Below are 14,312 nucleotides of genomic sequence, written 5' to 3'. Positions count from 1 at the left end.
TATTGGGATACACCTGTATTGCAGTTTTTGTAATATAAACAGTTTTTAGACAGTATATTTTTGTATTTTATTGATTGTGTTGTTACACGTGCATTTTGTCAGCATACTTGCAGGTTCATAAAGGACATGTACCATGCTCATTTCCGAAATGAGGAATTTCTGTTATCAGGACAAATTGGACAGCGCAAACACGAGTCCGTACTAGAGAATATTTACTCTCTCTGCTCCCATTGGGTTCCATCTTAAGGAAACATGGTATTCCCTTCCACTGTTATGCAGATGACTGCCAGATCTATGTCCCACTGAGCAAGAAAGACGCCTTCTCATTAAGGCCACTCCTATCCTGTCTGGAAGAAATCAAAACCTGGATGGCACAAAATGTCTTGAAATTCAATGAAAAGAAGACGGAGGTGATATTGTTTGGTCCCAGTGGCCCTTATACATCCCATCCTGTAGACTTGGGCCCCCTGTCTCCTCAGCCAGTCCTCCATTAGGTGCCTTCAGCTGGTCCAGAATGCCGCTGCTCACCTCTTGACTGGTACTCATAAGAGGGAGCACATAACTCCTACTCTGGCATCCCTTCACTGGCTCCCCATACATTTTAGAGTTATTTTCAAGATCCTCTTATTTGTTTTCAAATCTCTGAATAATCTCGCGCCACCTTACCTCTCTGAGCTCATCCGCAACTACACACCTGCCCCGCGCCTCAGGTCTGTGGACGAGACATTATTAGAAGTACCAAGAACTAAACTGAGGCTCAGAGGGGATCGAGCCTTTTCTGTTGCTGGTCCCTCTCTCTGGAATGACCTCCCACTGAACATTTGGCAAGCCTCCTGCTGCCCATCTTCAAAACCCTCCTCAAAACTCACTTGTATTCTTTGGCATTCGACTCAGCATGACTTAGACTTGTTCTTGGTTTTACTGTTTGGTGCTTTCTTCCGTCTTTCTTACCGATTTGTTTTACTGTTTATTGTATGTGTTAATTTGCTCCATGTACAGCACTTTGTATGCAGCGATGGCTGTTTGAAAGTGCTCCATAAATACAGTTGAGTTGAGTTGTTCTGTTGTACCTCTTAGATATCTGAATACATGTTTTACTGTATTCCAATGCTCCACAGTTGGTTCACTAAAATGCTGAGATAGTTTGCTGACAACTTAATTGATGTCAGGTCTTGTACATGTCGATAAGTATATTAAACTTCCCACTGCTTCCTTGTACTGTCTCTGCTGTTTTAGCTTTTCTGCATTTTCAGTGTATTCCAGTTTTGGTTTACAAGGGGTCTGTCTTGGTTTACAGTTTTGCATTTCAAACCTTTCTAGAATCTTTTTCACATATCTTTCCTGTGACATTTTAATTTGTCCATCTATTTGTTCAAAATCTATTCCTAGGAAATGTTTTAATGTCCCTAAGTCCTTCATTTTGAATCTCTGAGTGAGTATATGTTTTACATCATCCATTACTTTTTCATTGTTAGCTGCTAGGATAATGTCATCCACCCATACGATAAGGATTTGTTTTTTGCCTTGTTTCTCTTTTGTATATACACAATGGTCTGCAGAATTTTGCTCAAAACCATTTTTGCAAAAATATGAGTGTCACACAGTATTCCAGTCTGCCTGACTGCTTGAGTCCATACAGAGATTTCTTTAGTTTACACACTAGTTTTTTCCAGTATTTGACTTTTTCTCATAACCTTGTGGCTGTTCGATAAAAACGTCACAGTCAATGGTTGCGTGTAAATACGCCATTTTCACATCCATTTGATGAAGAATCAAATCCTCCTTTTGCATGACAACTCTGACACTTGTCATGTCAGCTGTGGGGGAAAACGTTTCTTCATAGTCCATTCCTGCTTTCTGATTATATTAGCCACATATCTAGCTTTGTATTTGCTTGATCCATCGGAGTCCATTTTCAGTGTGTAAACCCATCTGCCACCAAGTGCATTACCTTTAAGGAGTGGCATTAGTTCAAAAGTCTTATTCTCCTCCAGTGAATGCATCTCCTCGTCCATTGCACTTTTCCACTGCCTGGACTTGGATGATGTTACAGCATCCAGGTAAGTCTTTGGTAGTCACACACTGCTCGATAATAGAAATCAATAAATGTGTGTAACCTATCCATTGTATCTTCAGTTTCAAAATGTTGGAGGTAAGCTGGCTATTGTTTAGCTCTGGGTGGGTTTCTCCTGACCTCATTTTCAACATTAGTTACTTCTCGTCCAGCTTCAACCCGCTAATTTAAAATGTCTTTATTTCTTACAGGACTTTCTCTTTGTGTTACTTCCTCTTTTGATTCACAACTAACATAGTCCCTATTCGTAGTTTCAAATCCTGCACTTGTTTGAGTTTGTTTTTCAACCTTGCTTTGTTTGCGATCTTCACTAGCCTGTGCTTTTGGACCTTTTCTATCTCTGGGTAGTAAACTAGATGTTTTTAAGTAACCTACAAAAATGCCTTCTTCACATCTAGAATCTAGTTTTCCCTTTTTTTGTTTAACTGAAACAAACTGATCCAAACTTTTTCATTTGAGACACATTGGGTAATAATAAGAACAATAATACATTTTCAATGTAGCTTTCCTGTCAGTAGTTTGAAAGCTGTTTTCTGAGTTCTCGTGTTGTAACATCTGTTTCTTATGTGAGTTGCTGTTTGAATAGCATAGTTCCATAAAGTGTTTGGTAATTTGCTCTCCAAAAGTAAACATTTAGCCATGTCAAACAACGTTCGCCAACCTCGCTCAGCAGTGCCATTCTGGTGTGGCAAATAGGGTGCAGATGTTTCGTGTCTGAATTTTATTCTTTGTCAGAATCGATCGAAAGTCTCCATTTGTAAACTCCGTGCCATTGTCGGAATGAATGCACTTGACTTCTCCCTAGGGTGCTACATCATCTAAAAACTTTTCTGTAGCTAAAACTGTATCACTTTTTGACTTTAGAAAATATCCTAGTATTGCACCAGAGTAATCATCTGTCAATGTCTGTGCATACTTGTATCCTTCTAAACTTGTGGTTTTCATTGGACCTGTCAAGTCAGTGTGAACAAGCTCAAGTTTTGCCTTTATGTCTGGTTCTCTACTTCTTGTTTGAGTAAACATGCCCCGAGTGCAAATCTCACACATTTGTTCTGGTTTTGCAACAGTCTAGTGATGGGAATTCCGGCTCCTTTTAGAGAGCCGGCTCTTTTGGCTCGGCTCGTTAAAAAGAGCCGGCTTTTCGGCTCCCAAATGGCTCCTCAGTTTTTTTGTTGCTTAAATAAATTTAATACCAAAAATAACGTAATATTATGTGTAAAATGAATTACTAATGCAAAAAATAGACATTATATCAAATATTTATTATTTATATGGCTTTATTTATATTCTTCTGAACATACTCAACATGGAGTACAACATGGAGTGCTACAAAAATAAAAACAAAGTACAAAGACCCATCTCAAAACAAGGTCGTCAAAAAGTTCCAATCTCTGAATGTGTATATTTATAAGCGTTTAACTATTTATAGTAAAACAACATAAGTAAGCGTTGAATACCACACAACAAATTATAAATTAAAATTTGTAAAACAAAAAGAAAAAACAGCATCCAGCTAAATGTTTTAGCTTGTCTTTAGCGAAGATTGGCTTGAAGAAAAACCAAGTGCCTCAGCTTTGAGGGGTTGATCCTGTTTCTCCTCTCTGGGGGACAGATGTTGCTACAACACACAGCCAACACAAAATGGCTGAAAATCCATTGCAATCATTTTATAAGATATAAGATATCTTTTATTTGTCCCACACTGGGGAAATTTACAGTTCCTCGTCAATTGTGTTCTGTTTTGCTGGTTTTATAGCTTTTTGCATAAAGTGGCTCATAGAGCTCTGGGTTGTACATCTAGGCAGTTGTGACATTGCAGCAGCAGCAACAGTTGCAGACACACTAGCACCTCCATTAATAGCTGGTTCCCTTGCTTGTCTTTTCTCTTTAAATTGTACTGATGCGTGGACTTTTCTGATGTGCCTCTGTAGGTTATTTGTGGAGCCTGATCTATTGGATATTTTAACCTTGCACAGTCTACATGCTGCCTTGAACTATCAATTAAATTGAAATGAGTCCATATTTCACTGCGTTTCCTATCCATTTTCTCACCTTTCCACTTTCCACCGTGTTGTTTTTTTTCCATTAACTAGCTCTCTCGTCTCCTCGTCTGTCTTGTTCGCGTGCTGCTCAGTGTGCTGCTGTGTGTGTCTCTTCTGTAACCCCTCACCCTTCTCTAAACTGCAGGGTGTGTGTGTGTGTGTGTGTGTGTGTGTGTGTGTGCGCGTGTGCGCGCGTGTGTGTGTGTGTGTGTGTGTGTGTGTGTGTGTGTGTGTGTGTGTGTGTGTGTGTGTGTGTGTGTGTGTGTGTGTGTGTGTGTGTGTGTGTGTGTGTGTGTGTGTGTGTGTGTGTGTGTGTGTGTGTGTGTGTGTGTGTGTGTGTGTGTGTGTGTGTGTGTGTGTGTGTGTGTGTGTGTGTGTGTGTGTGTGTGTGTGTGTGTGTGTGTGTGTGTGTGTGTGTGTGTGTGTGTGTGTGTGTGTGTGTGTGTGTGTGTGTGTGTGTGTGTGTGTGTGTGTGTGTGTGTGTGTGTGTGTGTGTGTGTGTGTGTGTGTGTGTGTGTGTGTGTGTGTGTGTGTGTGTGTGTGTGTGTGTGTGTGTGTGTGTGTGTGTGTGTGTGTGTGTGTGTGTGTGTGTGTGTGTGTGTGTGTGTGTGTGTGTGTGTGTGTGTGTGTGTGTGTGTGTGTGTGTGTGTGTGTGTGTGTGTGTGTGTGTGTGTGTGTGTGTGTGTGTGTGTGTGTGTGTGTGTGTGTGTGTGTGTGTGTGTGTGTGTGTGTGTGTGTGTGTGTGTGTGTGTGTGTGTGTGTGTGTGTGTGTGTGTGTGTGTGTGTGTGTGTGTGTGTGTGTGTGTGTGTGTGTGTGTGTGTGTGTGTGTGTGTGTGTGTGTGTGTGTGTGTGTGTGTGTGTGTGTGTGTGTGTGTGTGTGTGTGTGTGTGTGTGTGTGTAACCCTCCCCTTCCGGCTCCCAATGAGGAGCCGGCTCCTATCGTTCACTTCTAAGAGCTAGTGATGGGAATTCCGGCTCCTTTCAGAGAGCCGTCTCTTTTGGATCGGCTCCCTAAAGGGAGGATCCGGTCATCTTTCAGCTCCCAAATGGCTCCTCTGTTTTTTTGTTGCTTAAATTAATTAAATACCAAAAATAACGTAATATTATGTGTAAAATGAAGTACTAATGCAAAAAATAGACATTATATCAAATATTTATTATTTATATGGCTTTATTTATATTCTCAACATGGAGTGCTACAAAAATTACAAGTTACAAAGTACAAGGTCGTCAAAAAGTTCCAATCTCTGAATGTGTATATTTATAAGCTTTTAACTATTTACAGTCAAACAGCATAAGTAAGCTTTGAATACCACACAAATTATAAATTTAGGCGGCCCAGTAGCCCAGTGGGCGGCCCAGTAGCCCAGTGGTTAGCACGTCGGCTTCACAATGCAGAGGTATGGGGTTCGATTCCAGCTCTGGCCTCCCTGTGTGGAGTTTGCATGTTCTCCCTGGGCCTGCGTGGGTTTTCTCCGGGTGCTCCGGTTTCCTCCTATATTCCAAAAACATGCGTGGCAGGCTCATTGAACACTCTAAATTGTCCCTAGGTGTGAGTGTGTGCGAACGGTTGTTCGTTTCTGTGTGCCCTGCGATTGGCTGGCAACTGATTCAGGGTGTCCTCCGCCTACTGTCCGAAGACAGCTGGGATAGGCTCCAGCACCCCCCCCCCCCCCCCGCGACCCTAGTGACGATCAAGCGGTTCGGAAGATGAATGAATGAAATTATAAATTAAAATTTGTAAAACAAAAAGAAAAAAAAGCAGCATCCAGGTAAAGGTTTTAGCTTGTCTTTAGCGAAGATTGGCATGAGGAAAAACCAAGTGCCTCAGCTTTGAGGGGTTGATCCTCTTTCTCCTCTCTGTTAATATTTGCCCTGTTTTGGAGAAGATTCTCTCTGAGGGGACAGATGTTGCGACAACACACAGCCAACACAAAATGGATGAAAATCCCTTGCAATCATTTTACCCAGTTCCTCATCAATTGTGTTCTGTTTTGCTGGTTTTATATCTTTTTGCATAAAGTGGCTCATAGAGCTCTGGGTTGTACATCTAGACAGTTGTGACATTGCAGTAGGAGCAACAGTTGCAGACACACTAGCACCTTCATTAATAGCTGGTTCCCTTGCTTGTTCTTTCTCTTCAAATTGTACTGATGGGTGGATATTTCTGATGTGCCTGTGCAGGTTATTTGTGGAGCCTGATCTATGGGATATTTTAACCTTGCACAGTCTACACGCTGCCTTTGAATTATCAATTAAATTGAAATGAGTCCATATTTCACTGCGTTTCCTATCCAGTTTCTCACCTTTCCACTTTCCACCGTGTTGTTTTTTTCACTAACTAGCTCTCTCGTCTCCTCGTCTGTCTTGTTCGCGTGCTGCTCGGTGTGCTGCTGTGTGTGTGTCTCTTCTTTAACCCCTCCCCCTTCTCTAAACTGCAGCGCGTGTGTGTTTGTGTGTGTGTGCGTGCGTGCGTGCGTGCGTGTGTAACCCTCCACTTCCGGCTCCCCAATGAGGAGCCGGCTCCCAATGAGGTGGGAGCCGGCTACCATCGTTCACTTCAAAGTGCCGGCTCTCGGAGCCGGCTCGTTCGCGAACGACACATCACTAATCACTACTAAGAGCCGGCTCGTTCGCGAACGACACATCACTACAGTGGTGGTGGCTCACTGGCTTTAAATTTTGCTAGTGGAGGCTGTCTTGACCGCAGTACCACGACGCGCTTCCACGCGTAGCACTGCGTTTTCTTGAATTTGTCTCAAAGATACTCAAGCCTCAACAGAAGGCGTCTGTCGTTGCTTTTATGGACTACGCATCTTACGTTAAACATTCGAGTCTTGTTAAATCGTCTCGGTGCACGTTTGAGCTTCTCGGCCTTGATTAGCTTAGCTTGCTACAGGCTAACCAGAACGCGTTTGAAATCACCAGATTGCTCAGTGGACACGAGACATGATTGTCGTTTGAACATTTGCGCAACAAGTGCAGGAGAGTACGAGTGAAACTTCGTGTCGTAAAAGTGGAGAACGATCGACCACGTCAACTACTGGACACTGTTGTCAAAATGCAGCCAGGAATTGTTCAACACGGAGCAGGTTTGGTCACTTACTCTCACTTTGGTCAGGATGGGCTTTCAGTATGTTTTTAACAGTATTTATATGTCGTCTGTCTCTGTGGCACCACCAGATTTTCCTTAAATATGGGTGGCCAGATGAGGCCACATAAATCCTTTGGATGGCACACCAAAACTAAAAGACATAATTTCAGCAATTCATTGTACAAGGAGCGTCAGACTCACGTTTGTCACATGCCACATTGTCCAGTGGTTTGAAAATGGCATTGGTTATTTTGCCGCTACCGGCAACTCTCCTTCGAGCGTTATTTTGCCGTAGACAGCTCCTATTGGTAGACTTCGTGATGCTAACCAATAAAGCAGCACCTTGGGAACGACAGCTCCACGCACTTCGCCATGAGCTGGCACATTTTAACGTGCGCAGTATTTGTACTTGTACTTTTCTCGCGATTCCCTGCAAAATAACGGTAAATGGCATTTTAAAAACGAAAAACATTTGCGATTTTGGTATTGTGATGAGAATGATGAAGTCGATACAGATTGGCCACATAAAGTGGCGGGTCGGATCTGGCTCGCCGGCCTTGAGTTTGACACATACTTGTAGTACTTGTTGTACTTAACTGGCCAGGAGAAATTTGTCAGAAAGACTGAGAGAAATGTCTTTCCTTAGCATTAACATTTGAACAGCTTTCACTATTGACTTTAACATTAGCGCTACTGATGTTTTCAAAATGAAGCATCTGTTGTATTTAAATACGCACCACATGAAATTCCTGTTGTTGTGTGTTTAGTTTTACTCTAAATACCAACTGGGGTGTCTTTGCTTATACGTAGTTTACTAATTGGGGCTGCCCCATTGGATTAGGATTTGTAAGATGACATATTGGTTATCTACTAGCACCAGCGCTGATTTGCTTGTGCTTCATTCGTGGAAGGTGGAAAGTTGGATTTTTTTCCACTCCAATTGTCCCAGCTCCGACCTCAAAGCGTTCGAGGTGAACGTAAACGGCAAAGATCTTCAAAGCATTTCCTTCATATCATCATTTAATTTCAAGCGCTGCGCCAGCGGCATATCATCGCAGACAGTTCAAGCCACATTGTGTTACATGGCCTGGTGTCAAATAGCTAAATCAATGTAATAAAAAAATTAAAGCTAGCGATAGGTGAATATGTTTCTCATCACAAAGTGTGTTTTGCCATTCAGAGTCTGTCTCTCTATAGAGAGCTGCCATTGTCAAGTGCACCGGCATGCTTCCATGTTTGTTTATGTTGGGGGAGGGGAGAGGAAGAGCATGCTTGGTGTGGGTTTGAGACTTGGGGTGTTCTCACGGCACACATTTTCTCCGGCGCTGCACCGATGTATTTTGTTGCGATATGTTTTCCACCGCAGCAAATTGTATGGAGCGTTCACATGTACAAAGCCGCTGAGCGTGACAGCGTCAGTGCAGCCCCACTTGCGTTCACACGGCACAGTTTCTGCAGCAGAGCAAAACGACAGAAAACAAATGAGCTGTCGTGTTGGTTCTTTTTAAAACGTATACACAACTCAAGCGACTACTGGACAGGGAACGTCCTTCTCCTTCTCGGTCTCCGTGCCTTCTGCTCGAGAGTGACCGCAAATGCAAATTTACATCGGTGCTGCTTCGCAAACGAGCATTTGCTCGGGAGCAAATTTTTAAACCACCTCACTGAGGTGGATCAAATTTGGTCCGGTGTAAGCCTTTTTCCGGGGCTACGCCGGAGCTAATTTGCACGTGTGAACGAACGCTCTACTGGGGCAGCCCCGGCGTAGCACCGGACCAAATCTTGCCGTGTGAACACCCCTTAAGAATGGGTGTGAGGAGACGCCGGTGCTTATGTGCAGCAGTTGGAAAAAATAGTTTGTTGCAGAAAAATATACACTCAAAAATAAAGATCCACAAAATAGAGGAATTCCAGATATTGATAATTTATCTTGAGGATCGATACTTAAAATATAGCACTCTAGATTGAAAAAGTATTTTGGTATCGATCTTCCCATCCGTAGCGGGAATACACAAACAGTGGTAAACAATCACGGCGAAACTTGGACGCAGCTGAGCAGAACACCTTTGGAGCCTGTAGCGGAAGCCAACTGCTTCATTCCAGTGGTGAGTGACATCACCACTGGTGTTTTATTGACAGTAGAAAGTAACAAGTGCAGAGATGAAAGTCCTCTGAATTTTCCTGGAATTCCGGGTTTTTAAAATTGTCCTCAATTTTCCACCGGTAAATTTAATTGCCTAAAATGAATCCGGGTATTCATTGACAACATGAATGAACACGCGTTTGAGTTTGTTGTTTTGCTCGTAGTGACACCACTCGAGCGAAGCGCGCCACAGCACTCGGTTGGTCTCTGCTGTACGTGCGTCAGCACGAACATTTATGCATGCGAACGTCATTTTGGTTTCAACCAATCAGCGCCGACGCAACAGACGTCAGATATCGAAGAAGCTCCGACAACTGCAAACACAAGCAACAACAAACCACCAGTCCCCTACCTTGGACTTTCGAAATTTCGGCGACGGCGGAAGCCCCAAAGTTCAGATAAATAATTGAATATTGAGTATTTGAGCGCTATATGTAAAGTTATTCGTGCGTAATGTTCAAGCAGGTAGACGGACAAGCAGACTTACGCGCGATAGACGTGAGTGTGAGGAACTCGTTCAAGTGGTCATGGCTCAAAGAAAAGGACATGAACGGAGATTTTTCGTCTGACTCTATTCGGAAGGTCGACAAACCAGGTAAGTAATTTTGATTCTCTCCTCTTTCATCTCAAAAGGCTTTAAACAACAAAGCGTACTAGGGAGAAGACTGTCCGTGTTTTGTAATGTGCTGTTCATTATTTTACTCTGTTAATGTCATGTTCCGGTTTTGGCAGCAGGTGGCGGGCTGAGCATTCTTGCTGGCTGCACACCTGCTGCCAATCTGTCTTGATTATGCACCTGGTTTATTAGGACTGTCTTTCTGGCTCTTTCTTGCCGGAGAATTGGATGCCGTGCCACGGCTTTTGCCAATGTGTCATTTGTATGTGTGTGTGTGTGTATATTAAAGGCAACTCATTATACTATTCAGATTTCTATATCAAGTTACAATGAATGATATGGTGCAGACGTATCTCTATCTTACTGTAGTCTTAAAACTTATTGTATTTATATTTAATTTTATGTGTCTGTGTGATTTCATTTCTGAAATAAAATGTGCATTAATTTTTCATTCATTCTTATCATATTCTTTCAGGGCTTGCTATCTGCATTTGGTGCAACGATACCCTTAGGTACGGATCATCAGGGAAGAAGGATTTAAAAACCCACTCAAAGAAAGTGAAGCACGATGCTGTGAGGAAATCCATGCAAACAAACCAGTCCCTTCCTGCAGTGTTCAGTGCAACCAAAGCCCTGAATGAAGGAACAACTTCCAAGGCTTCATCCAGTCTGCCATACGGAGCTGCACCTAATATACTTGACAGTAGCAGCTGCCCTGAGCTGGTTCAGCCACCACGTCCCTACGTCAGTATGGTGGACAGAAAAGCTCACTTAGAAGCGATGACACTGTCATTCATCGCAGAACACTCACTGCCACTGAGTTTAACACCTCGACTCACCAATTTTGCACAGGAGTTTGGTAGAGATAGCAAACGAATACAAATGGAGAGGACCACAGCTTCATATAAGCTCAGACAGTCTTACAGAAGTTTTGCATAAACGACTCATCAAAGATTTGGAGAATCACAAGTTTTCAATGAACATGGATGAATGCACTTGCGCAAACAACAAGTATTGAGTGTTTTGGTGAGTTACTACAGAGATGCACAGAATGAGTGTGTTGTGCAACATTACCTTTCAACAACATTAACTGTAGTTAGTGCAGCCATTATCGAATCAACCATATTGGAAAATTTTGAGAGAGATTCCATACCACTGGAGAACTTGATTTCTTATCTGTCGGATTCTGCCAATTATATGAGGGGCAAGAAGGGAGGTGTTGAAACTCTTCTGCGATCTAGTGCGCCACACCTGCTGGATATCGATGGAGACATCGGTCACTACATTCAGAATGCTGTCAGGAAATTCTGCAGTGGTTTTGAATCTCAAGTGGAAAAACTTTGTGATGATCTTTTCACTGACACAAAGTGCAGCACTGATATCAAAGAGTATCTCCAAGAGCTTTGGATGATATTAGGAGTACAGTACCTGACGCCGCCACAGAGAATATCACACCGCTGTCTGTCTGTATGTAACAGAGGGGAATCTATTCATCATTGAGCCACTAACGTTGCTGTATGCTTCCTGGATTCCTAAAGATCTTCAGTCAGCTTATGCCATCTACACTGACCAGCTTCTGGAAAAGCTGTCCAAACAGTCTGTAAAAAGAATCAAGGCCATACAAATGCAATGTGCGAACAAAGGTCACTGATGATGGGAGAAAAAGAAAACTCAGAATTGTGGACAACTGTTCTACCAAAGAGACAAAACAATTTTGACCATGAACATGTACGTATCTGTCCTACCCATATTCAAGTCTTTTGTCCTGATGTTTGAACAGAAGGAACCAATGGTGCACAAGTTTCACGACGAGCACACAGATTTGCCTGTTTCATTCTACAAGAGAAGGTGCGGGACATTTCTGCTTCTCAGTTGCAAAAAATAGACGTCAGCAATGCATCCATGCATATGCCCGCAAAGGACATTTTCATAGGAGATCCTTCAGAAAAGATTCTGAAAAGATTGTCAAGACACAACAGCTTGCGTCAAGAATTTAGAAAGAGGGTCAGAGAAGCATTTGTTGCTGCAGCGCACTATCTCCAGGGAAAGCTTCCTCTCAGCAATCCACTTTTGAAGTGTTTGTCAGCAATTGATCCTGAAGCACAAGGGCACACTATGACACACAGTCATCTCAAGAAGCTTGTGAAGTATTTCCCCACTCTTATGAGCTCCAGCAGTGACACAGATCTGTATCTCAGGGAAATTTTAAGAATACAAGTTGACTTACCCTTCCAGATTGTGGCACAGAAGTCGATGGAGAGTCAAAGGTCAAGCGTCTAGACCACTGGTGGGCTGAGGTAATGCCACACTATCCAACCCAGGGTAAAGTAGTGAAGGCCTTATTTCAGCATCTTTTCTGGGCCACGAATAGAGCAGTCATTCAGTGTCATGAATGATATTATCGACCCTAAGTCAAATAGGCTAGCTAGCTAGCAGGACATATTCAGCCATACAAACCGTCAAATATGACCTGAAGGCAAGAAATACAACAGCCTTAAGGGATTTCCACCGAGATGATATACAGTGGACAAGAAGAGTATGGTGTATCATTTGCAGACAGCTTATGGAAGATACTAAAAGAGACTGCATGCTGAAAATGAAAGAAAGAAAGGAAAGCTGAAGAAGTGAAAGTGACTCACACAACACAGCGGAATCCTTCCTCAAAGGTGACTGTTCATCAATTAGCTAAGAAGACTATATTGAAGCGTTCACAACAGAGGAAAAGGAAATGAGCCGAGTGTGACTGCAATGGATCTCAAAGGTGACTGTTCATCAATGAGCTAAGAAGACTATATTGAAGCGTTCACAACAGAGGAAAAGGAAATGAGCCGAGTGTGACTGCAGTGGATCTTCAAAGAGAAATGCAAAAAACTCAAAACATGTTTAAATCACAGAACTGAAATAAGCGATTTATTATTGAGGTATTACTCTCCATTATTATCAGAGTAAGAAATAAAAAGTGGAAAATCTACTTTCAATTTTTGTCTGAATTTTGATATCACCAGAATGCACCACAGCCATCCATAAATTAAATTATATATATAATATAGGGCGGCCCGGTAGTCCAGTGGTTAGCACGTCGGCTTCACAGTGCAGAGGTACCGGGTTCGATTCCAGCTCCGGCCTCCCTGTGTGGAGTTTGCATGTTCTCCCCGGGCCTGCGTGGGTTTTCTCCGGGTGCTCCGGTTTCCTCCCACATTCCAAAAATATGCATGGCAGGCTGATTGAACACTCTAAATCAGCCATGTCCAAACTCCGGCCCGCGGGCCAAATCAGGCCCGCGGTCGAATTTCATCCGGCCCTCGGCCCCTGTCATAAAATCGGTGCCGTCTGGCCCGCTGGTTGGGCCCAATGGAACACGTGTTGCATTGACTGAGGTCTCGTAGACTGGTGAGTGATGTTTCATAGAGTACTGCTTCCCTCTAGTGGCTAAATGAGTAATAGCATTCACTAAATGAGTAGATGCCTATATGCATAGAGGGCATCACAGAAACAGACTGGCTTACTAAAATTTGTTGAACAATATTGTTGTTCAATGTAAAGAATGTCAGCCAAGGTCGGCCCCCCGACATTTTACCACATAAAATCTGGCCCCCTTGGCAAAAAGTTTGGACACCCCTGCTCTAAATTGTCCCTAGTTGTGAGTGTGAGTGCGAATGGTTGTTCGTCTCTGTGTGCCCTGCGATTGGCTGGCAACCGATTCAGGGTGTCCCCCGCCTACTGCCCGGAGACAGCTGGGATGGGCTCCAGCACCCCCCGCGACCCTAGTGAGGATCAAGCGGTTAGGAAGGAGATACTGTATACACACACACACACACACACACATTTTTAAAAATTATTTTAAAAAAATTTCAGGGATTTTCGGCAAAGTCAACTCTCATCTCTGCAAGTGGAAATAGCGTCAGTCCGTGCGTTACCATTTAAATCGGGATATTCAAATTGCCGCGCAGAATAAAACGATGGAGTAAAGAAACAGCAGCAATGGCCACTAAATTTTGCTTTGCAAAACAACGAGGACGTAGATGGCACATTAATCCAACAGGATTGTACCTTTGGCTACAGTGTGATGCAGGATTCTGGTTACGCTAAGCCATTTTAGGATCAAAATAAAAACTTTTAATATAGTTATAAGCCAACGTTAAATCATCCTCGTTTGCTCATGACCGGGCAGAGCATGCTCAGCTGACAGCCTCCAGTTTGGTATTCATTCTTTGGGTTGCATTTTAAAAGTTAGGTTTGTATTTTAAAAGGGTAGGAACCGTTTGTGTATGTGTGTTGGGGGTTCGGAACGGCATAAAAAAAAAATGAACCCCTATGTTGCTGAAATTCTTTGATTGCAGGG

General features: G+C 43.0%; 2 protein-coding genes and 1 long non-coding RNA gene across 7 annotated transcripts in view; 2 read left to right on the top strand and 1 right to left on the bottom strand.

The window, feature by feature from the left end:
* Positions 1–3,333: 3,333 nt before the first annotated feature.
* Positions 3,334–6,548, bottom strand: LOC127590297 (uncharacterized). The gene is made up of 2 exons (XR_007959582.1): positions 6,220–6,548; positions 3,334–3,923 (listed from the first exon to the last, which is right to left on the bottom strand). It is a non-coding gene; the product is annotated as an uncharacterized LOC127590297 (long non-coding RNA).
* Positions 6,549–6,770: 222 nt separating this feature from the next.
* The window catches only part of LOC127590228 (oocyte zinc finger protein XlCOF6.1-like), a 35,321-nt gene continuing 27,779 nt past the window's right edge, over positions 6,771–14,312 (top strand). For 2 of the 4 annotated variants that reach the window (XM_052049736.1, XM_052049735.1), the window contains exon 1: positions 6,771–7,209. In XM_052049736.1, coding sequence (XP_051905696.1) covers positions 7,179–7,209 — 31 coding nt within the window. In that variant the 5' untranslated portion in view covers positions 6,771–7,178. Of the gene's footprint in view, positions 7,210–9,213; positions 12,637–12,731; positions 12,949–14,312 lie in introns of those variants that run through there. The other 2 variants (XR_007959564.1, XR_007959563.1) reach the window with 2 other exon arrangements.
* On the top strand, positions 9,808–12,948 carry LOC127590273 (uncharacterized). Of its 2 annotated transcripts, XM_052049804.1 has the most exons (3): positions 9,808–9,949; positions 10,446–10,889; positions 12,781–12,948. In XM_052049804.1, coding segments are annotated over exons 1-3 (588 nt in total). In that variant the 3' UTR covers positions 12,783–12,948. The 2 variants fall into 2 exon arrangements, with proteins under 2 accessions (XP_051905764.1, XP_051905763.1); XM_052049803.1 differs by lacking the exon at positions 12,781–12,948 and having other exon boundaries at positions 10,446–10,909.

This window comes from Hippocampus zosterae, chromosome 17, assembly GCF_025434085.1.
Source record: "Hippocampus zosterae strain Florida chromosome 17, ASM2543408v3, whole genome shotgun sequence".
NCBI classification, from domain to species: Eukaryota; Metazoa; Chordata; class Actinopteri; order Syngnathiformes; family Syngnathidae; genus Hippocampus; species Hippocampus zosterae.
The sequence above is the reverse complement of the archived record's forward strand: the minus strand, read 5'-3'. Positions and strand labels throughout refer to the sequence as shown.

Bases quoted from the DNA above. Each gene is read 5' to 3' on its own strand.
- LOC127590273 (XM_052049803.1), top strand. From the start codon at position 9,808: ATGTTCAAGCAGGTAGACGGACAAGCAGACTTACGCGCGATAGACGTG. The intron at 9,950-10,445 runs GTAAGTAATTTT...ATATTCTTTCAG, and splicing joins TCGGAAGGTCGACAAACCAG to GGCTTGCTATCTGCATTTGG.